Source organism: Aricia agestis, chromosome 7 (genome assembly GCF_905147365.1).
Source record: "Aricia agestis chromosome 7, ilAriAges1.1, whole genome shotgun sequence".
In the NCBI taxonomy this organism is placed as follows: Eukaryota; Metazoa; Arthropoda; class Insecta; order Lepidoptera; family Lycaenidae; genus Aricia; species Aricia agestis.
The window spans coordinates 1,641,909-1,667,845 of record NC_056412.1 but is presented as its reverse complement, the minus strand read 5'-3'; the positions used below and the strand labels follow the sequence as shown (position 1 = coordinate 1,667,845).

At 38.2% G+C, this 25,937-nt stretch overlaps 1 protein-coding gene across 1 annotated transcript in view; it reads left to right on the top strand.

Annotated features, from left to right (window-relative positions):
• LOC121728803 (phospholipid-transporting ATPase VA) overlaps positions 1–25,937 on the top strand; it is a 104,514-nt gene that overhangs the window by 45,871 nt on the left and 32,706 nt on the right. The window contains exon 2 of the mRNA XM_042117097.1: positions 22,032–22,236. Coding sequence (XP_041973031.1) covers positions 22,032–22,236 — 205 coding nt within the window. The remainder of the gene's footprint in view (positions 1–22,031; positions 22,237–25,937) is intronic.

The following is a 25,937-nucleotide window of genomic DNA, read 5'->3' as shown; positions in this document are numbered from 1 at the left end:
CGTAAAAAATGTACCATAAAACCTATAAAAGCATATAAGAGAAGCCTTTTCTTTAAATGTAATTAGGAATCTCTTAGAACTTATGAAGAAAATTTTTACAAATCCATATCGAATGCGACATCTCCCCATCCATGATAAAGGCCGGCAACGCACCTGCAGCTCTTCTAATGTTGCGAATGTCCATGGGCGACGGTAGTTGCTTTCCATCAGGTGACCTGTTTGCTCGTATGCCCCCTTATTTTTATTATATTAAAAAAAAAACTCATCCAGGGCTACAAGTTACAACATTCTTCTTATAATGTACTTGTAGCCCATGATCGAATGTGCCAACAATCATCCATCGTGGCCCGAAGACGGTGGCGATAGCACCACAAGTTTCACAGGGGTTACACAAGTTCACAATACCCATTTAGATTTTAGGCGATACTGATAGTATAGTGCAATAGCATTTAAGCATTTGATTTAGCAACATTTTATGAATCAGTCCATTGTTTAGTTACTATGTGGTCGGGTCATCGTACTCCCGCCCTTGGAATATAATATTTCGCTTCATTTACTAACGATAAAGATGATTTGTGGAAATTAGACATGTTAATTTGAAATATTTCTTCTTATTGTATATCGGTAAGGATGATAGCGCGATTGGCGCCATGTTTTGATTCAAGCAATTATTGAACTTCATTGAAGCAATTGTTGCTATTTTCGCGTGCCAACTGCCAAGTCGTCGACGTGTTTTTACTCGCTTTGACATTACTACGTGTTAATGTACTTGTTTCGATTGAAATGGCCTTGATTTTTTTAATGGTGCTCATCGAAATAGAATACATTATAGAACGGTAACTCGCGTACATTCGACCGGTCCGCTAGTTCCAGTTACTGACATAAAAGTCCTAGCGAGGGCAATTGTATGACCGACCGAGTTTGAGAGCCAACTGAAAGTACAAGTCAAAATGAAATAAGGTGTCCCCAGCAGTCATTGACCTTTTAGTCTATATTATGATGAACGTTCGCAATGTATTCTGTTAACTTAAGAAAAAAATTGAACTCTTATAAAGACACAGACTATTATAGATTCATCGGAAAACCAAGAGTTAACTCTTTGAATGAAAATCTCCAACTTTTTATGAGTTTCAAGTGATATAATACTTCAAACTCAGTTCACATCAAGTATGCAAAATACTATATCGCCCTTAGACTAGAAACATCTGTTACCGAACTTCATTTTCAGGGGGACATTAGCTATGTCCACACTGTGCACTTTCATCTTCAATTTTCGTCATCTTCTTTCATTCAACGTTGGTTTTGGCGCATTCAATTTTTTTTAATCAGTGCCTTTATTAGATATTAACTTATTAGTTCCTTTCTCTTCTATTTATTTTTCTGTTTCTTTTACGTAACTTTAAAACTGTCATTTTGAGATCAAGTTAAGCTATCCGGTAGTAACAGAAAGTAACCATTACCGAGGTCGTTTACTCGTAGAAAATGCTTATGATTCCAGTTCACATGTAAATGTTTTGGAGCGGAACTTGAACTCCGTTTGTATAGGATTTGCAACTTAACCTTGCGGTGACGTAACTTGTTTGATCATTTGAATACTTGATCCTGCTATTAATACGAGTTAAGACCACAATATAAACTATATTATACAGTAGACTATCTGAACAGCCCGAATAGGCTCGAAAAAAAAAACAAAGCGCGGTTTCAGATAATATGTAAATTGAAACAAAACGATGCAGTCACGTCGCACGCGGGGAAATTTCAATAAGTACTAGATGACCTCGTGAACTTCGTATCACTTCCCTCCTAATAACCCTCTCTAGACTTACACAAATATTTCAAGACTAAAATTAGCTAAATCTTTGAGCCCTTCTAGACTTTTAACAAAATTTAAAAATTATTTTTATTTATATAGTAGGTATAGAGCAGGGTTTCACAAATTGTGCGCCGCGCCGTGGAAAGGAAAGAGGGGCGCCGTGAGTAGATCCTTCATCATTATCGAAAACCACAAATATTATAAAATAAAATTATAATATTAATTATGAAAATCAGGTAGATTATTAAATATTTGTTTATTACTATCTACCTGCTTAACCTAACTATAATCATTAAAGGTGTTTATTTATGTACCTTTTGTAATACGAGTAGCTGGGTAGAGTAGAGACAAAATATTATGACGTGTAACTGCGCCGCAGACTGAAAAAAATTGGGAACCCCTGGTATAGAGTATAGACAGATGATTTCAAGGGTGACTGAGTGAGTCTACTGTATGATGTTTCTACTTTCTATTATGCCAAGATCGACGGCCGCTGCGCTGATAATGCCAAGGTGACTGAAGTAGGACGATTGGTGAACTATTTCCTTCTCTCGGGATCACTTCCAAAAGGCTGGATTAATTATTATTATTAAAGTAAATGTTATCTCTTTTGTTTAGAAGAGCGTCCTTGGCCTAGTGGGTAGACTCGAGAGTGTGCTGGTTCGATCCCCGGTGGAGGCGTGTACCAATGATCTCAATTACATAATCTGATAATACGGACGCTCGTACGGTGCCCGAAAACATCGTGAGGAAACCCGTACATGGTTGGTCCCAGACGTATTGACCTGCTCATTCCTCTGGACTAAGCTGACTATGTTGCGAGAATGCCGTATGCGCTTAGGCAACTATACGGACATTTAAAATCTTGTCCCAGGCACTACAGTATGTGTAACTTCGTGGGCTTCGTCGCTTCTTGTATGCTACAACGTGCTTTAGTAAATCTTTTTATAAAACAGTCTACTATATCAGTAATAGGCCTGTTTCACCATTTTCTGGTAGAGTGCCGCATAGGCTATTCACAACTTTTTTTGACAGATTCTCCATACTTGATCTGTCAAGTTAAGTGGTGAATAGCCTATTCGGCACTTATTAGGAAGTGGTGAAACAGGCCCTAAGTCTTTTATCCCAATATCTGATAGCCTACATTGCCACTATATAAAATATTAAATGACATAAAGCGTTACAATATTATGTTAACTATTGCATTTTTTCCTTGGCATTGACCACAGAATGACTCAAACAACTCCAGAGCGGAGTCGGTCACGTTGTAGTTTGTCAGTTGTCTTTTTTTTTAACACAGCGCAAGCGCTGTTTCACGCCGGTTTTCTGTGAGAACGTGGCATTTATCCGGTCTGTTGGCACTTGGCATATTATATCTGCGAGTCATTCCACAAACGCCGGCGGAGTTTCACCTGAGTGCGCGCACGAAAAGAAAGCGAGTAGATAACGGTCCGCATAATTGCACCGCGCGAGCTGCCCAAATTGTATTATCAGAGAAGTTGGTTCTTAGGCAGGTGGTAGACCTACTTCATTTGGTCGTCTGGGGCTGCATGCGGCCGCCCGAACGCGCGGTTCGGCGGCTTCACCGCGAGAAAACGAGCAAATGTACCTATGTAAATGACAACGCTACCGCGCCGCTATTTAAATAATCACTTAGATTTTATTGTGATCTTTCGGTGGGGCGGCCTAACCGCCGCATATAAATCCAGCCTTATGTCAAACCTAGTCCAGAGATTACGACTAACATTGAATTGACGTAACCCGATAAAATGACGCAGGTCTGGCATCTGCCTATGACTCAATTTCTCTGATGATACTATTTTACTCTATACTCATCTGTTCTCACAACGCTCCTGAAAAGCAGACGCGGCCCAGCCTGTTTGGGTAAGGAACATAAGATTTTGGTAGTTGACGAATGGCGGACGCAATAGATACATTGACACAAAACACCAAGGAATTACTTAGTTTGGGGGGAAGGTCCCCTTTAAACCCCCTTAGGATTGCTTACTATGCAATATGGCCTCGTATGGGTTTTCCAACCCCTAAATACCTAATTCTCTATTAGCTAAGCATTAAAATTAATATTATTACGGAGAGGAAAACCTCTAGCTACTCTTTATCGGTACGGTTGCATTTTGCGGGCACGAATTAACAGGAAACATTTAGTGATAAACTACGAATAATAAAGTTAAATGACGCCCAAAATGTTCCTGTTTTGAGAGCTAGAATGTACGAACCTACAACTATTAGGCCCCTTACACACTGCGACTTTTATCAGCGATGCAGTCTTTGCCTATTTTTGCTCTATAACGGTACATAATCTTTCGTCGCGAGTCTGACTCGCACTTGGCCGATTATTATCGTTTTAGTGTTTCCCCGCACCATCGCGTCGTTTTGGAATTTCCTCCAACACAAATATGTACTAATTAATTTGCTTACCTTATTTAAGCTTATCGTATTGGTCATGGTTCATTTATTTATTATTGCTAATACTAGAATATTATGTATACATTGATTTCTGGATTTTCCTTACATTTATTTTTAAGGAGTTTCAAAATTCGAATGTTAGCCTTTGGATAGCTCAGAAGAGAAAGGGAGGCGCTCGACCCCTTGAGACGGCCTAGGAGAAGACGTGCACCACGGAGTGGCCGCAGCGCCCTGCCTTAGCCGGGATGGCAGTGTGGAAGATCACAACCGACCACACCGCCACCATTGCACCGAGTCCCAGAAAGAGCCGTGATGCGCATGGTGCTCCATCATGCACATCGCGGCCCCCGTATGGGCTTTTCTATGCCATCCCCCAGGACCACCTAGAAAAGCCTGCATGTTTTGATGAGTCTGCGAGACGCGGACAACCGTTGGTAGGGTTGCGGTCGGTTGATCATGTCAGTAACTTTGCCTAGTGGGAAGTGGAGCACCATGGGGTTTAAAAAAAAAGCTTAAGTGCAACCCGGCGAGTTCTATTCGCGCGTGAGAAAAAACGAACGTTTGCGATAGTTTCATGGAATTTCTAATACGGAAAACGAATTCGAAAATCGAATGCGGCCAGCCTTAAAATGTAACGCGACGTCGCTCAAAAACTAAATTTCCCGGTTAATTTATATTTCACTTTCAAGGCTGGTCCTGTTGATGTAATCGCCGTAGTCGCGACAACAGTATTTGTGTACGATGTGTACACAATGTACACATTCAATGAACCATGTACATTATCATACGATAGCTAAAACGGTGTGATCATTGTTGCCAAACGCGTGTCATCAATCAATGGCTTATCAGAAAGAAAGAAACAAAAAAAAAATTTTTTTTTTTATGAAATAAGGGGGCAAACGAGCAAACGGGTCACCTAATGGAAAGCAACTTCCGTCGCCCATGGACACTCGCAGCATCAGAAGAGCTGCAGGTGCGTTGCCTGCCTTTTTAAGAGGGAATAGGGGAGGGTAGGGATGGGAAGGGAATAGGAGGGTAGGGATGGGAAGGGAATAGGAGGGTAGGGAAGGAATAGGGTAGGGGATTGGGCCTCCGGTAAACTCACTCACTCGGCGAGTTCACGCCGGTTTTCTGTGAGAACGTGGTATTTATCCGGTCGAGCCGGCCTATTCGTGCCGAAGCATGGCTCTCCCACGTATGAAATAAATGTGCCATCAATCAATTTTCTCGATGGCACATTTATTTGATAAAATAAATGTGCCATCGAGGAAATTGATTCCTAGGCAGATGGCGGATCTACATAGTTTGGTCGGTTACGTCAAACCGGCTAGCCGTCAGATCACGACTAGTATTGAATTGACATAACCCGACCAATTGACGTAGGAATCAATTTCCTAGATAGTACATTAACAATAAATAAACACAAGATCTACAAAATGTTGTGTCTGGCTCGTTTTGTGGCTTACACCCATTATTATTATAGAACTAGATGACCAGGTGAACATTCTATCACTTTCCTCGTAATATAAACCCTCCCTGGATTTCCACGAACATATTTAGAATACTAAAATTAGTCGTATAGGTTCAGCCGTTCATTTTAATTCGTATAGATTACTGATGGTGCCCACAACTTCGCTTGTGCAATTTCTGCGACGATTACCAGAGCAATTTTTCGAGATAAAAATACTGTTATGTCTTTTTACTATACATAATATTATACTCGAGGTATCTCATATCCATGTAATCAGAAATCAAGTACGTCTTCTTGTCGTACCACTTTCCTTTTGCTACAAAAGCTGCAAAACTGAGTTTTGTTTTTATAATACTTTTCTAAGTTATCACCAAGTGGTTCACACTCTTGTCTCTTACCCATGAAGGATATTCATGGTGGTGATGACGTCAAGGTCCAGATTAGCAGGCGGCTAAGTGGATTGGGGGCGTGACGCAGACTCAGCTTACTCTAGCTGCAAAATCTGTACGCGCACACCGCGTGCCGTGTGGATTCGATTACATATGAGCTGGATAAAATGCCACTGACTTCTGTTGGATTCTTAAATTGTTTAGTTTTACAACATTGTAAAAATCGCTCACCACTGTCCGTCCCAAAATATGCTTAGATTAAAACTGCGCAACGGATTATGATGTGTTTTCTTTAATAGATGAGAGGTCCTGGGGGACACCGTCCGTTCCGTCGCCCATGGACATTCGCAGCATCAGAAGAGCTGCAGGTGCGTTGCCGGCCTTTTATGAGGGAATAGAGTAATAGGAGAGGGTAGGGAAGGGAATAGGTGAGGGTAGGGAAGGAAATAGGAGAGGGTAGGGAAGGGAAAAGGGTGTTGGATTGGGCCTCCGGTAAACTCACTCACTCGGCGAAACACAGTGCAAGCGCTGTTTCACGCCGGTTTTCTGTGAGCCCGTTGCGTTTCTCCGGTCGAGCCGGCCCATTCGTGCCGAAGCATGGCTCTCCCACGTTCACACGACTGTGATGAATCTCGCGTGTCACTTGTCGCTAATTGGTCGGCGCAACAAACTTCCGCATTTGTCCATATAATAATTAGTAGCCTATGTCCTGCCTCCCGAGTCCTGGTATTCTACCAACTATGTAGTACTCATAGTAGCTACAAGGTGTAACAAAAATACAGATAATACTTTAGCGTATGTCCCTTGTATATGTATAATATAATATAAACTAAGTGATACAGTGTATACAAGTTTATACAGTTCCATACCCATAAAGTATTATCACTTAGTTTTGTTACACCCAGTTTAAATATCCGGCAAGTTTACTTATTTTAACATAGAAAACAATTGCATATTTAATGCACACAGCTGGTGACTCTAACACAGAATCGTTAACAAAATTTTCCAAAACAATTCTTTCATAATTTGTGGCTCGTTAGCGCCGAACACGCTAATGTAGTGGGCGGTCCGTGTGGTTGTGTACATTGCTTGAAAAACAACGTTCGATCGACTTATTGACAGTCTGACCTTCATGGTGGAGGGTCAATATCGGAATCATTAGCACGACCTGTCATGTTGTGGACTTTGCTTGTACATAGAACGATAGATTCGTTCTAGAGCTCCAGCAGACTGCAGACTTTTAGTCGGCCGATAGTTTTGTTGAAAGCTTAATCAGTACGAAGATGTAAGAAGGTGCGCACAATAAACGATTTGTATTGGCCGATAATATTATACTGAAACCTCAATTTGGTCACACTATCGGCCGACTAAAAGTCTGTAGTCTGCGGGGGCTCTTAGCCTTCCAGGTCCACTTGCGCATTCAAATGTAGCTCAGTGAAACACGGATAGATGAACAGACAGACAGACAAAGTATCAGTTGAGCTGTGCCCTTTTTACCCTTTAGCTTTTGGGGGTGTATTTCTCCGAAACACGATGGCGGCGCAACCATTCGTAGCGGCCCATAAAATGTACTACAGCTCTATAGAGAGTTTCTTACAGGGTGTCAATCAGCAACAGTCGGTTCAGGAGGATTGTGCTTTAAATGAATAATACCACTACAACATATACCCATTATAAACTATGCCATCCCAAGAACATAACACGAGACATGCAGAGACTAGCTCTTAGATACGGAACCAAAATACAAACGAAGAGAGAATATCATTTTGCGAAGGTGAAACGACGAATACTCTGCCGACGAGCCAAGGTCGAAACAGATTTCAATTATCGCTTTTGCGTGAGTTTAATGGAAAACTTCGATTACTGAATGCAAATGAAATTATTTCATACATTTTGATATCGATCTTTATGTTCCGGTTTTGTGTTTCGAGACACCTACATAAAATTTATTTTTATCTGTATTCTGTTGTAACTTGTCGTTAAATACATATACAGATAATGTCGATTTATTTGTATTGTGTTGTGTAAAAACAATTTTACCTTCAAATACTGTGAAATAGGCATCAGCCTATAAAAGTTATAAAACTTAGCTTAGCTTAGTATGCCTAATGCCCACAGCTGTGATCCTGCATAGTATATTGATGCTAGAGATGACGCATGCGGAATCGTAAAATTCTTGATAACTATTTGAACTCTAGGAACAAGGAAATACTAAAAACCAATTCTTTTGTTTCTGCAATTCCTCAAATATCTAAAACTTATGGTCACAAGCCACGACCACAATCGCCCCACTGACAGGAATAATATTATGTCCGTTCTCCTCCAGATTTCATACATTTTTGTGGACGACGCACACGGTTGACGCCGACGCAATGGTTGCGACATGCGACACACTGATAAATATATTTATTCCCGTCGCGGCGTTAGTGGCTGTCGCGTGTAGCACGTGTGAAGCGTCTCTTAGAGCGCTTACAGACGAACGGCACTTGTCGGCACGCGTCGACGGCAGCCGCCGATTGCCGTCGAATGCCGTCGACAAGTGCCGTTCGTTTTAGTGCTAGTTCAGACTCGACGGTAACTCGTGCGTTTTAACCGCTCGTACCTTATTACAACGGCGTCGTATTACAGCTACCTTTGTTCATTCTTTCTAAATTTTTTTCCGACGTCGGTGTAGCGATAGCGACCGAAATCCGATTTGTAGAGTAGTAGAGCAAAAAGAAACCAATAGCCTTGTTCACATAATGTGGCCAATGTGTCACGCTCGAGTGCTGCGAAGACGGGAATACCTTTAGGGCCGTGCCACACCGGAATGGCAGCGGCGAGGCGAGCACTTTCAGTGTCATAATGGAAGATAAAGTTTAAATTCGCCGCCGCTGCCATTCTGGTGTAGTGCGGCCCTTAGCGTCATAATATAAACATTAAACAAGTCCAGTTAGCGCCCAGGAGCCGACGCCTGTATGTAAATCAGGTCACTCTCGAATTAACGAGGTCTATCCCGCTGGCAACTGTGATATTCGGCCGTCGCAACTGTGGACCGGGCGGGCGATATAAAACCCTGACCTGCCTCAAGCGCGGTGCAGTGCGGAGGTCAGGTAGCCTGGCTACTGCGGGGTCAGCGATGCGGGATCCAATTGATAATGATCACACGGGACACTTGTAATCTATTCTGTGACGGGAGTCGGGACAGGGAACGTACCTACACATATTACGCGAGGTATTTAGAAGGGAGGGGTCATCCTAAATCTCTAAGGGGAGAGGGGAGAAAAAACTCGCGTTTTTTGCGTTTTTATGATATTTTCACTAATGACTTACTACACATTTGAAAAATATTCAATTCTATTAATAAGTAATGTAATTAACTGTTTTTTATTGATATAATCAGTAGGTAAGTATATTTTGTAATCTCGTGTCTCAAAAAAGTTTGAACGATCTATCGAAAAACCGCAACCACAGATATTTAAAAAGACGTGGTCACGAATATTTCCGACAGGCTCTGCTCAAGAGAAAGTGACTCCGAGGTTCAACGTGATTAAAACGAAAGTGAACTTGTGACCGTTTACGTCTAATGGCCACTAACCCATCCCCAAGCGGCAGCCGGCTGCCGCATAGCAATTGAAAATCTATTGTGTCTGCGATACCCACGATGGACGTTGTAGGCGACGCACTACACCGTAGGCCATAAGTTATAATAATTTATTAGAATTAGTTCTGTGAAAACAATGTTGAATGTATGGTCTATTAAGTTTAAATAATAAGCTCTTTCTATTGGTTTTGAAATATTGCTAACACTGTATGCTTTCGATAAATAAAGATTAGGTGCTGAAAGAGCGTTTCTACAAAAAGGGTTCAGGCCCTTAGACCCGGGACGCACAGTCGCAACTCGCAACCAAAGTCGCAAGCAAGTCGCACGCAGAGTGACACTCATGAGTCATGACTCAACTATTGAACGCTCCGATGTACCATACCATACCATAGTTTTTCTAATTCGTGGTTTTATTAAATTCCCTGTAGAGGCTATTTAGAACTAGGCGACGCCCGCAACTCCGTTGCGCCAAAATTCGTTTATCGTGCGGGAACCGTACATTTTTTCGGGATAAAAAGTATTCTATGCCCTAGGGAACAAACAATCAGACACACGGACAGACAGACAGACACACTTTCGCATGTATAATACTACTAGTATGGATAATCCTAGACTTGTTTCAATTGAAGACGTGAATTAACTTACATTATAAATTGTTTGTTTTTTACATCAATGGCAGCTTTAGGACCGGGAAATTGGTTTGATATTTTAAAAAAAGGAGATTCCTTGTATAGCCAGATCTATAATATATTAGCTATATGATAAAGTATGTAAGTTACAAGGTTTGTTCAAATTATAAGGGAAAAATGAGTTATTGCTCTTTTGTTGTGTAAAGTGTTAGTTACCCACTTCATCCAATCGTGTCTTCAATTATGATGTGGGCGGGGGCCTCCGGCCTTTGATGGAACAAAGTATTAACTATTTATGATTTGACGTGTATTTAGTGTTGCGGTAAATATGGGCGGCAAAATCAAATAAGTAGGCGTGTTTTGTTACTGGACTACAACGACGCCGTTTCGGCGAATTTATGGTGCGGTAACATCATTTTCATCAAAATCGGTTTAGCGGTTTACGCGTGAAGATGTTTAGATTCCGTTTTAAAAATAACGTAGTCCATACTTTAATATTATAAATGCGAAAGTATGTCTGTCTGTTACCTCTTCACGCCCAAACCGCTACACCGGTTTTGCTGGAATTCGGTTTGGAGATACTTTGAGTCCCGAGAAAGGACATAGGAAGATAGGAGATGTACATATAGAACTGCATGTGATCTCGCGGTATAGCCACTAAATCGCGCGTTCTATCGATTCTAACGCATATAAAACCCTACAGCCCTACACTCGCTCACTTTCAGCGGCTGACAGTCAGTTTGGTGGGAACGCAGCCTAAAGCTGATCACACATTTGTCAGCACCGTACGCGCCGAACTCGCCGCACAGTACACGAATTGCGGACGAACGTGCGAGGTTTCACATCATTTCATACAACGAATTCTACATGCGGCGCGTTCGGCGTGCGCGTGCTGATAAATGTGCAATCACCTTTAAACATTTTCAAATTATAATATAATTAATAAATTATGTAATATTTTGGTTTTCGTACTATACTGGAGTGTTTATTTTGATATTACGAGGGCTGCTATTTATGTATCCGGAACTGACCACTTACAAGAACAATATTTAAAAAGTAATTACAACATTTGAAAATAGAACTCTTTGGTTGAAGAATACATTTTGTTTCATGTGACTGTCAATTATTTTTCCATTGTGGCGTCATTTTGAAAATTGCGTGTCTTCATTTGCCATGGATTTAACGCGTGAACATTTTCGTGCAATGATTTACTACGATTTTCGGCGTGGGCTAAATCAACAACAGTGCTTTATTCAACTCACCGCAACTTTTGGAGATGAAGCACCATCAAAAACCACTGTTTATCACTGGTACAGTGAGTTTAATCGTGGGCGGTCTATGCTCACGGATGAAAATAAAGAAGGTCGCCCAAAAACAGCTGTTGTCCCACAAAATATAGATGCTGTGCAGGAACTAATAATGCGTGATCGTCATGTTACATATCGCGAGATAGAGGTGTCCTTAGGCATAAGTATGACGAGCATACATAAGATATTACACGAACATTTGGCTGTAAAAAAAATATGTTCGCGTTGGATTCCGCACAACTTGACAATCGATCAAAAACGGGCTCGTGTCGATTGGTGCAAAAAAATGATAAAAAAATACAACCGTGGTACGTCAAAAGCCGTTTATAATATCTACACAGGTGATGAATCTTGGATCTATGCATATGACCCCGAAACTAAACAACAGTCAACGGTGTGGGTGTTCCAAGATGAGCCGAAACCAACAAAAGTTACTCGTGCAAAAAGTACTTTGAAGCAAATGGTCGCCTGTTTTTTTGGAATTAATGGACATGTGGCTACAGTGTCATTAGAGAATCGTAAAACGGTTAATTCTGAATGGTATACGACCATTTGTTTACCAGAAGTCTTTGAAGAAATAAGAAAGGACAACCGACAACGCAGAATCATATTACATCACGACAATGCTAGCTGTCACACCTCAGCTGAAACAACTAGGTTTTTGGAGGGTCAAAAGACTGAGTCTGAAAGAGAAAAAGTTGACTGGTCATCCGCCGTACAGCCCTGATTTGGCACCTAACGATTTCTTTTTATTTCCATACGCGAAGAACAAATTACGTGGTCAACGTTTTTCGAGCCGCGAAGAGGCTGTTGATGCGTTCAAAATGCACGTTTTGGAGATACCTCAATCAGAATGGAAAAAGTGCTATGAAAATTGGTTCCAGCGTATGCAAAAGTGTGTCGATCATCGCGGCGAATATTTTGAAAAGCAATAAAACCATATTAAATGATATATGTTTGTTTCTTTTTTTAATTCCGGATACATAAATAGCAGCCCTCGTAATGTGAAGCCTTCATGTGTTGGAACGATATCGTGTCAAGGCCACGCAAACACGAGTCCTTGTCCTTTGTAATTGTGTCGTAACTCATATCGTCCCTGACGTAAGTTGGATTCGATCGTGTGAAACTTTAACTCTTATTTGTATTACAATAGAGTTGAATTTAAAAATAAAATACCTGGCTACTCAACTGAACTAAACAGTATGTAGAGGTAAAATCTCATTTCTGGCTTTGGGAACACTTATTATACAAATTACAATGTTTGTAATTAGTAATTACTAACGTAGCATGTAATTTATGTTCCCGCGAGGGTATGAAAAATCATAGCAACTGATGACGTAAGTGGTGAAGGATAATTTACATTTTATAATACTTATGGACGGCCTCCAAAAAGACGGCGAGATGAACTGGATGCCTGCAAGCCAGGCTAGCCTGTGGCGTTGGAGCGAGACAGATGGAAGACCTTGGGGGAGGCCTTTGCCCAGCGGTGGGATAGCATAGGCTCATAAAAAAATATACTTATAGGTGCAAATTGCAATAACTAATTTTTACCTAATAATTTGAACAAACCTTGTAACTTACCAACTTCGTCGTTTAGCTCATACATCTATATACACAAAATCCACATTTTTTAAATTTAAATAATTTTTCCGGTCCTTAAACCTCCATTTATGCAAAAAACGTAACCTTCAAATTATAAGTTACCTACCTCATCCACATTATGAAGCGAATAATAAAATTAATAAACCTATTCAGAAATACTGGAAGTAGACGCAACACTTACGCAAACAGCCCTTTGATTGCCAAGTGTCACAAGATATTATACCACGTACCTAGGCTACGTAGTTGTTCATCAGTCGTCATTTAGTACTAATAATCGGCCAAGTGCGAGTCGGACTCGCGCACAAACGGTTCCGTACCATTATAGAGCAAAATTAGGCCAAAAATTGTGTTTTTGTATTATTTTATTTTAATATTATTATAAAATATTAAAGTACACATATAACTAAGGATTTTGAGATAAATTCAAGTACCTACCTGTTGCCATTATTGATATAATAGAGCATGACTGTATTTTAAAAAGATAAAACCGTCTTCAAAATTGTGCGTAATTGAGAATTATAACTACCTATCTCCATAACTACTGAACCTATTTTAATGAAACTTGCACTATTCCCTAAGTTGAACAATACCTAGTTTAACAAAAAAGAATTTCTGAAATAGGAATGGTAGTTCCAGAGATAAGCGAACACAAACATAAAACATACATACTTACATACATATAACTTTTTGAAATTTGGCACATTTGTTCAGACGCTGATATAGACTAACATATACGAAATTGGGCAGTTCTGGAAATATTACATACATACGCGTCGAATTGATTACCTCCTTTTTTTGAAGTCGGTTAAAAAAAGCCAAAAAAAAATCACGTTTGTTGTATGGGAATTGGGAGCCCCCCTTAAATTTTAATTTTATTTTGATTTTAGTATTTGTTATAGCGACAACAGATATATACACAATCTGTGAAAATTTCAGAACTCTAGCTATAGCGGTTCTTGAGTTACAGCCTGGAAACAGACTGACAGACGGACAGATATCGAAGTCTCAGTAATAGGGTCCCGGTTTTACCCTTTGGGTACGGAACCCTAATAAAAATACAACATGCTATTCTCATGAAATGCCAAATACACAGTTTGTACTGATAGGCAAAACTCTACACGTTACCATTAAATGAGACTATTATGTTGTCGATAGTATCTGGACTGGATCAAAGCTGTATGGAGGCTGTATTGGAATAGTGGAATTGTGGTACAAATAATTACCACGCGTATTTCTATTTTGGGACAAGGAACCCTAATCAATTGTCACGTAAACACTAAACGAGTAACTTGTCTTCGAGTTTTTATGATGATTAGCGATGATCGTACACAAAACTACATGATGTAAAGTTGTACATGTACGTAGGCGTTGTGAAGTCATGTTTGAGAATAAAGATTAAATATGACGTAGGCAGAAAGGCAGCTGGCCTGAAGTGGAGCTGGGTCTCCCGTATGCACCCGGGCAGGTGGGCGGGTCATGTGTAGGAGACCGGAGTGGCTACCGACTGGTCGGCGTAGCAGAGGCCCACCCAAGAAATTAATAATTTTTCATAAAATTTCGACGTCGTGTCGCTACTAGACTACCGGTTTTTTGAATCCCTGGTCGAAACTCGAACTTACGTTCCAGGCCCGGGGTCTTCCCACCCTCACTGGGTATGCCACGGCCGCGGGTTTGGGGTCACGGCCGCAGTGCCGTGACTCAGCCTCGTTACAACCATTTACTATTAAACACCACTTACTCGCGTGTCAACATGGTGTTTCCAGCTTTACAACTGGTTCCTATATTCTGCGACTGATTTCATTATAGAATTGGTTATCTGCTCTATGTTTTATGGTATTTATTACATACTTATTTGATTCGGAGTGTCAATGAGAATAATCCTCAATTCTTAGGTATACAACTGATTGATTCTCTGCTTTCGTAAGAGTTAAATGATATCTAAAACCATTCAATAATATCTTAATTTTAATTTAATGACGAGTTTGTCATAAAATATAAGGAGCTACTGTCAAAATCTTCAAAGTAAGGAAATTAAGTAACAACTAACTAATAATAATTATCAAATCTGAGTGTCGCGGGACTTTTGGTGCCGAAATTACGTCGCGTTATATTGTATGCGTTTGACATTGCTGACGTAATCATGCCGAACTTCCGCCGCGGAAGTTCGACATGATTCCGCCTGCAATGTATTTTAAATTACCAATGACACACCATGCCGACATTACGTCGCGTTATATTGTATGCGTTTGACATTGCTGACGTAATCATGCCGAACTTCCGCCGCGGAACTTCGGCATGGTGTGTTTAGTGAGGTTTAGACACTTATAAATTTGAAACGGACTGCAATTACGAATTAATAAAAAAATATTTCGATTATAAATCTACGTACAATGTACATAATATAATGGAATTAACATCTCGCTGCAAACTTAACGCAATAATCGCGTTGTTGCGATGTTTTATAGTAATTATAGTTTGTACGTCTGTGGATAACAGTGTCTGCGTCAAAAGTATGAAAGCAAATATGTTGAAGCCGTATCTCTTTTATCTTTATGACTAGTGCCTAGCGATGATAGTACCAAGTACCAACCCGTAAACAGAATTATGACGAATATGTAAGTTATTAGATTAGCGACAAGGTTTTCAAATATTATTTTTTATTAAAGTGATGCTAAGTTTTTAAGTTCTAAAATCCAACGTTTTTAATATATATTTTCTACTATAACATGCAAATGTTTATTTTCATACAATATATGCAAATATATACCAGTTGTCGAGTTGAAACAATTTCAGTTCGGAATTCTCATGTCTGAATTTTCATAAATCATAACATGTTCGTTTTATATTTGGAATCGAAATGTTCTGTTTGTTTTGACTGTCGGATATATCTCGTTTGTGGTATAACCATGTTTAAATTTTTCCTGGAAATTAAATGTGAATTTTGGTATTCAGTACAAATTTCTATAATGATTTTTTCCAATTGAAATTGGAGAAATGAGAAAAAAAAATAACCCAGGGTTAACCCTTTTTATTTAGCAGGATTAACCCTCTTAACTCAGGATGAGTAAGTGAGCCAAAGTGTTGATTTAACAAGCTTTACCTTTTATATTCATCGGTTAGATTGCAAATAGCAAAATAATTGCCTTGTGCATAATATGTATATTAATTAGGATGGATATAATTGTATGTTAATCCATTTCCGATGATCATTGCGGGAAGGAGAATGTGCCGGAGTGCTGCCGAGTGCCGACCTTCACATTGCATCGACAATTGTGTACTAGAAACTTCCAACAACAGAAAAACTTGATTTAGGGTGAAACCAAACGAGCGTAATTTGTGAGTTGTGAGCCGCAGAATTTCAGCTGACAGAAATTCTGCTGAATTCAGTTTCATACAAAAATCCTGTTTGGTTCATACGAGCGTAATTTAGTGAGATATGATTTGTATGAAAAGCAATTTACGCGACCGAAATTCTGCGACTCACAAATTACGCTCGTTTGGCTTCACCCTATTGCTAATTTATTGATAGGAAAAATACTTTCCGTTGCATTATAGCATAAATCATTATTATTTAAAAATAATAATATAACTAAGGTCGCACATCCATTTTCTCATACGAGGTGTAACAAAAGTCAACACTAAGTGATAGTACATTAAAGTGTGATGAGTCCCCTGTATTGAGTTCACTGTGAAAGTAGCAGCGCTGAATAAACACTTTTTTAAACTTCTGTATTAAATTCCTGACGCTGCGTGCTGGGGCGCTTGTCCATACAAATGACAAAAAAATTTGCTCATCCTTGTCCCATCTCGTGTGAACGTCTGGACCGTCATTAATTTTATTAACGTGGCTACATATTATGATTTCTATGACAGTAATGTTCCTATGTTTTCTTTTAAAAGCGTACGAGTAAAAAAAACGCCTGATAAAAAAAGTTTCGGCTCGGTCCACCTTTCATCATGTACAAATACGTTTATCGCGCGGGGACCGTACATTTTTCCGAGATAAATAGTATCCTATGTCTTTTTCCGGGACGCAAAGTATCTCCATGCAAAATTTTAACAAAATCTTTTCAGTGGTTTGGGCGTCAAGAAGTAACAGACAGACAGACACACTTTCGCATTTATAATATTAGTATGGATAGTTATTACGAGACGGACTCATAGAAGACTTTCTTACAAAGACCAAGTGTATACACATCGCAATAAGATTCATTTTAGCTTAGTATAAAACTGTAGTCACTCGGGCGGATCTTCTCTATTTTTAATGTTTTTTTTTAATATCTTTAGAAATAAACATTAAGAAACAAAATTGTTCGGTTAAAGACATTTTAATATAGATTTACTAATAATTTATTCAAATAAAATGTATAATTATCCTAGTTAATACTTATATTTCGATGAAATAGATTTTATCGGAGGTGAGTTTGTAAATTAATTACAGCCAAAGTATTACGTTTTATTAAAATGTTTATGGTTTAAGGTATTTTGAATATTGTGCTTTATATCTCATATTTTTTAACACTTCGTTATTATATTGGAACTAGGTAAACCGGGAGTCACGGAATAACAAATTGGGGTTTATCCTCGCCTTAACGCCTCTAGTACACCGATGCAGCCGCTGCGAAACGCGAAACAACGGCGAACCGATTTGCTGTCTCACTCGTCACACGGCATTATATGGCATCTCGCTCTATTCCTGTTTTGCAGATATTTCGGTCACTAAAGGCAATATTATTATAGTCGTTGTTCGTGACACACAGTCTCGTCAAAATATTGTGTAATTACCAATTAAGACCACGATTACCGTTTATAATAAAAGTTTAATATAGATTAGTATTTAATGATCATGTACATTGTACAGTTCACTATATTAATATTATATGTAGGTGTCAAGGGGACAATTAGTTTTTAACGGGCACTTGACGCAATAAAAAGTTTAATTAATAGCAATCTAGCTAATTGTGTTATCGTTTTTCATGCGTGTTTGTAATTAACGCTGATTTTTTATTCAATAATAATTATACAGGCTGTAACATAACAAAGTGGTAATAATTTAGGGTGTGTATAAGTCCCCTGTATTAAGTTCCCTGGGAAAATAGCAGCGCTGAAAGAGAAACTTTTTAGTTGCCAAATTCATGACGCTGGGGCTTGGTCATACCAATAAAAAAATTGCTCTTTCAGCGCTGCTACTTTCACAATAACTCTACACAAGGGACACATACACACCCTGAAGTATTATCATTTTGATTTGTTACGCCCTGTACTTAATATTGTCTCTTTTACTTCTTTGGGCCTTCGCTCGCTTGAAATAGTATTTATTTATTTATATTTAGTGTACAAACAATTTACTGTCATTACATGGTAACACACACATATTAGTCTCTCTACTCTTAAGTACTGGCCCAGATAGCAACCCATTATGTGACATAATAAATATAATTACTACAATAAACTAAATAAACTACATTTTAGGCCGGCCGCATAGTTTTTTATTTATTCGCTGTATTTTCTACTGATTCCATGCATTCTGATTTCCGAATACGGAAAACGAATTCGGGAATCGTATACGGAAAACGTGTGTTTGCGGCCAGCCTTATTCGCGATAGGTCATTATGTTGGAAAATGCGTCTGTAGTGAATAATTATTTTGCATCTGTGTCTACGTCGTAGCCGTGTCTACGCCGTAGACACGGCTACGACGTAGCGCGCCCTCTACGAGGGATCCCGAGTGTTGGGAGCATGAAGATTTTTACTACAAAATATTTCTAATAATAATGTTTCAATAATAAGATTTAAAATGGTTATTAAAAAATACAATTTTGTAGCTTATTCATTATAAATACGTATATTATTAACATTTACAAAGCTATTAAGTCTTAGGTAATTTCCGTGTGGCTTTTTCATTCACTTTCTTTTTAATACGCAAATATTTAAAAAAGTAAATAAAAGCGATTATTTCACATCCAAACAATAATATTTTTCGTTAAAAAAATTGTATTGTTCTTTCAGCTAGCCTTTTTGCAATAACAAGCGTTTATCAATTTTGTAAACAATATTATTGCGTAAAGCAAGATTTTCCGCTTAGATAACCTCATCGGCTACGTGAGTGGAAAAGACAATCGGTCACAGCCGAGGACAGATTCGATGTTATTTTCAACCTTGTCCCTCGGCAATTAGGTTTTAAAATGGTAAAGAGAGAGAAAAAGAGATATGTCAACAGCTGTATGAAATATCTATACGATGCAGCTACCAAATATGAGTGCAAAGAAGAGAGAATGTCCTGATGAATAGATTTTGAGAAAAACGGTTTTCTTCACCGGTATAGCATGATCATGAACATTCCCAGGCTTCGGCAATAGACAAAAAGTGTTTTTGGCGCCATCTATTTATTTATTTATTTTTTTAAGTACTTATACTAAACAAGTATAAGCAAAGATTTGCCTTCAATAGAGTTCAGAAAAATAATGTGACACTTCCGGTTGTTTGCCTTGTACCCTTCAAATGTGCTTCGCTTCGCCCAATCTTAATTCTTCAGGATTAACTCGAAAAAGTCGTAGAGTGTGCCTTCCAGTAAGCTGTGCTCAGTGCTCTGATATTTGTTAATATTTAAACTGATCTTTCCTCCTTTATTAGCTTCTAATTAGTAAGCTACATCTATGAGATATAAAAAAATAACTACAGATAAATAAAATACTATAAAGTAAAATGCTTATGTAAAGGAAGTTTTTTTTTTTTAATTGCGTAATTATTTCAATGCCTAATCGTCTTTGACGTGTTAACTGTTAGCAAAATATTTAGTTATACATACGTATCTATAATTTATTTGTAAAGATAGTTGTTTAAATATCTATGAATACGACTGTGTTTGTAAACAAATGTTTTCACATTGTTGGGCGTGATTCACACATTTGCATACGTTTGCTGAATAACTCATTCAATCATTTAAGATAATTATGGCCTACTGCCAGCCATTTGTTTGCATTTAAAACACCGAAACTGCTGTTCCGATTTTGGTGGATATAATATATAAATATAGCGTAAAGCTCGAGGAAAAATACTTTTTAACGCTGAAAAATGTACGGTTTCTTGTCCACAATACACATATTCTCCTAGCACGAAATGGCGTCGCTGGCCAGAAAATGATTTACTATAGTATTCTATAAATCTTTTCCTCTTTACTAATTTGGGATTCAAACTAAGTATTGATTATTGACTCATAGATGAAGACGTGAATGGAATAAGCAGATAAGTAACAGTTAAAAAAAATCCCTTTTTGCATTAATGGAGGGTTTAATGCCGGAAGATAATATGAAATAAAAAAAGAGCGTGTGTGCCGAGCTTTCAGAAGTGAAACTTAGTCAAAATCGTTGCTTTACTGCGTGATGATACCGCCGTGACGCGACCTTGAAATTTTACTCTCAACGCGCGTAAAACAGTTTCACTTCAAAAACTGTAGATTTTATGTGTAGCCAGTAGATAAGTTACAAGATTTGTTTCAAGTTATAAGGGAAAAAAATGTCCCTAAATGTTATAAAATGTTAGTTATCTGGTTCTTCCACTCATGTGTTTCGGGGGGTGAGCCAAAATCTTTTCGTTTTCGCTTCGTTATAGAATCGCCGATGGTAATGTATGGAATTGACATAAGCGTTCGTTAATATGAAGTTGACGTTCGACTCGTCTTATGTCAATTCCATACATTTTGATCGGCGATTCTATAACGAAGCGAAAACGAAAAAATTTTGGATAAATGGCCAGTGTGGTATGTGTTATGTTCGGATTAGAACATGTAACGAAACATGTTTAGTGTCAGACGTCAGCGCGAGCGGGGAAAGTGTTTGTCACGAAACACTTCCCCACAACAATGTACCTGTTGCGGCGTTCGTGACTCGGCCGCGCCGGGGTGGCGACTGGCGCGCCGTCATACATTTCCCCTTAAATATATTGTTCAACGGAATTATTGGTCTGTGATTTAGATGTCGGTTAAATTATTACAGTATGTTTTTGTTTAAAAAGTATTAACGACTCCTTTCTTCCTTTGTTTCTTATTTACCGATCTCTTAGATTATTTTGTGTGTGTGAACACGCAGACGAAGTCGAGGGCAACAGCTAGTTTCTGATAAGTCGATTCTCTAATTGCCGAATTGTGTTCGTAGCGGTCATTGACCCCCTGTCAAAAAACTTATGATGTTTTATCGTTTTCTATACAAACCTCGATTGACAATGAAGTGACATATGTTTCTCGATGTGAACTGAGTATGAAGTATATCACTTCGAACCCATAAATAGTTGGAGATTATCATATTACTAAGCCAATAGGTTTTCCGATGAATCTATAATAATAATCTGCGTCAGTAAGTGCGTCTTTATAAGAGTTCATTTTTTTTTTCTTAAGCTAACAGAATTCAGTGCGAGCATTTTTCACATTCTCCTACACTAGAAAGGTCAATGACCGCTGGTGCCACCTTAAATTATTTTGACTATAGATAACTCCTTTCTTGCTTTGCTTCGTCTTTACCAACCTTTTCTCGTCAGCACAGTTCCCACTGAATTCTTGAATACGCGAACGTCTAGTACTTTATAATGCTTGCTGTCCACTTATCGGCATCGCACGTTACGGATGTTAGTATGGCTTCTATACGAACTCATACAACAGCAAACCGTACCGCACTCAACGGGTCTTAGTATGAGGCATACCCCGTTGCGTGCTTCCGATACCTTCGGTACCGATAAGTAGACGCTTGCTTACCTTTAGTCTGCCTTTAGGCGCCAAGACCCAAAAGACCTTAACTAATTCTTCTGTTCTGTTTCCAGAGCAGCGGAGCGGTACGTGCGGGTGAAGTGGCGCGACGTGCGCGTGGGGGACCTGGTGCACCTGTCCAACAACGAGGCGGTGCCGGCGGACATGGTGCTGCTGCACTCCGCCAACCCGCTCGGCATCGCCTACCTCGACACCTGCAACCTCGACGGCGAGACCAACCTCAAGCAGCGCCTCGTCGCGCCCGGCTTCCGGGAGAAGGTAAGACTTGGGAATTGGCAAAAAAGAGTGAACTTCGAACATTTTTAAATTGCATTTAAAGTATTAAGGCCTTAGAGTGTACAAATTTTGTAGAAATTAACTATTTCTACAAGATTTGTACAGACAAAGTTTGTTCACTACGAGCCGTATTAATATAATAGTTTTAAAAACACGCTTCCTTTATTTTCGTCTTTTATTATTAGAATTATTCGATTTTTTTAACAAACAAATGCAATTAATACGGCTACTGGAGATAGGTAAAAATCGTGTACAAAGAGCGTGATAAAAACCACTATTCGATCGTGATTACTGATTAGTGATCAGTTGATCACTGATTTTACGTTAATTTTTGCAGCGTCTTTTCCTTCTTGACAAACTGTACTTCAGTCTGTTCCGTGAACTGTGAAGGAAGTAACCATGTACCATTGATCCTAAACAATATTATGTTTAGGATTAATGCACTGACAAACAATTTAAAATTAAAAAATATTTTATTTCGATTACGATGATAGACGAATGTGCGATGTTTCACATTATTTCATACAACGAATTCTAAAATGCGGCGCGTTCGGCGTGTGCTTTTTGATAAATGTGCGATCACCTTTAGGCGTCAATTATTTTTTCTTGATTATTATTAGAGGTAATTTAAACAAGATAAAAGTAATTGCTAATTTATAACTTTCGCTTTGCTATTTATCAGGCGGGGAATAACCCTTGTTGGTGTGTGAATCATCATTGGGCAGTCTTATCAGCGTTTCTTATGCTCAAACTTCATTGGCAACTAAATATTCTGCGGTTATTTTAGCAACCATACGGCGATAAATTTGTCTTATTTTATTTCTTACTACAACCCGGGTGAACTTCGTATCACTTTTTCTCTTTCAATATAAGTCCCTGGACTTCCACGAACAAGTCGAGACTAACATTAGCTAAATCTCTTTCTCGAGTTTTAGCGAGACTAACTACATTTTAAATTCATTTTTATTTATTTATAATATATTGTTTAACAGTTGTCATATTTCATAAAATAAATTATTTGCTCAATCTATTTGTCTCACAAGTCACAACACATTACAAAGACCTTGTGTCGACTGTTTCGTTGTCCAATATGTGTCACACGAGGCACGGCCCACTAGTCACGACTAGTTGTCCATTCACCCGTTAAAAATACTGGTTTATCTTTTATTTACCTGAACATTGTTTTTTTCAGCGAAAGATAAGCGTTGAGCATTTGAAATAGAAAATGATATCAATATCGTTGTATATAAGTATTTCCGGTATCTGATTAGATATAAGAATGGGAAACATTATATTATCGTTAATATTTGTCCCGGCAAATGTTGGTTTGTCATAATAATAATAATAATTATTATTATTATGTTATAGCTAATAGCTATTATGTATACGTACTACCTATACATAATATATAAACGTTCCTCTTGGATGACTCTACCTACAATAAAACCCAATATGTATCTCAGCATTAAAAAAATGAAGACGAATTTTTGATCCGATATAGTAGACGCACAGCTAAACTCAACTTATGGCGACGCCTTGATAAATAATTTGGCTGTAGCGCTAAAGCTAAGAAATTGGAGTTCAATGTCAGTATTCATCATGTCTTTGTCTTTGAATTACACAGGATTATCAATCAAAAAGACCTTTGTAAAAAAAGGGATTCTTATTTTGTCAACAGAGGAGAGTGATTTAAGCTTCCAAAATTTGTACATAGATTGGTTCAAGCATACACTTTAATTTGCCCATAGCTTATATGAAATGTATTTATGGTTTTTAAAGTACGCGACAAAAACCATTTTGTTGCTTACGCCCTTTCCATTTTTTGCTGTTCCAGGCCGGGCCGGCCTCTCATAGAAAACAAGCAATCTAAAACATATCCACACGATTTTTTACTTTAACGCGGCGCACAGTGTGATAAAAACCTCGATTTTGTTTCACAACGTTTTTCTTTCAAAATACTATAGTTGATAGCTATATAAACATTAGAGTAAAACTCCGAGATCGATATTCTTTGTAGTTATTTTTTTAAAGAGTGTCAAAGTTGGCGTTTTTCCAGGTAAAAAATTTGCATAAAAATTAATAGAAAAAAAACTAATCAAGTAACATTAATTTTGTTTATACCAATTAAACAAGCACTTAATACTTGACTTTTTCTCCGAATTTGGTTAACCTACTGTGATCAAGTAGGCAGATATTTATTTATTTAGTAATTTTAGTTTTTTATTTGTTATTTCGCGATTAGATCGAATTAGAAAAAGTTTTAAGCATGAAATGATAGTGTGAGTAATCCTTTATCAATGTTATCAAAAATCACACTCTAATAACCTCTGTGTCAGAAGTAATATCCAATTCAATTTTTTTTTATAAAAATTCGGATTTTTTTATACCTAGGGTTGTCACTAAAGTTGATATTTTATTTTCCCCGACTACATCAGAAGGTGATTACTGATTAGATACTGTTTGAGCATATAAAATCATTAATTTACGTCATATTTTTTCACTTTTTAGATTTTTTATTATTAGACCTACCTAAACGTGATCCTGATATTTTTTGTATAGGATATCGATTGCGAATTTGCGTATCAACCGGATAAATCAAACAAGAGACCTTTAGTGACAACCTTAGGTACAAAAAATCCGAATTTTTATTAAAAAAAATTTAAATACGATATAACTTCTGACACAGAGGTTATTAGAGTGTGATTTTTGATAACAGTGATAAAGGATTACTCACACTATCATTTCATGCTTAAAACTTTTTCTAATTCGATCTAATCGCGAAATAACAAATAAAAAACTAAAATTACTAAATAAATAAATATCTCCCTACTTGATCACAGTAGGTTAACCAAATTCGGAGAAAAAGTAAAGTATTAAGTGCTTGTTCAATTGGTATATACAAAATTAATGTTACTTGATTAGTTTTTTTTTAATTAATTTTTATGCAAATTTTTGACCCGGAAAAACGCCAACTTTGACACTCTTTAAAAAAATAACTACAAAGAATATCGATCTCGGAGTTTTACTCTAATGTTTATACAGGGTGTAACAAAAACAAGTGATAATACTTTAGGGTCTGTACGTGTTCCTTGTAGAGAGTTCACTGTGAAAGTAGCAGCGCTGAAAGACCAAATTTTTTTTTCACTTTTGTATGGGGAAACTTGTGACGCTCGGGCCGTTGCCCATACAAAAGTGAAAAAAATTTTTCGTTTTTCAGCGCTGCTACTTTCACAGTGAACTCTTTACAAGGAACATATACACACCCTAAAGTATTATCACTTATTTTTGTTACACACTGTATAGCTATCAACTATAGTATTTTGAAAGAAAAACGCGGTGAAACAAAATCGAGGTTTTTATCACACTGTGCGGCGTCACCTTAACAAGAATGTACTATCAGAGAAGTTGATTCCTAGGCAGATGGCGGACCTACGAAAATTAGTCGCGTTTTGTCAAACCCAGCTAACAACAAATAACGTTAGTCTGTCAACCACCTATGAATTAATTTCTTCGATGGTACATATTGTTTGAATATTTTCCGAATTCCAACCTTTAAATATAACTAATGTTCTCGAAATAACACGAGCTCGAGCCTAACATATATACGTGGGAGAGCCATGCTTCGGCACGAATGGGCCGGCTCGACCGGATAAATACCACGTTCTCACAGAAAACCGGCGTGA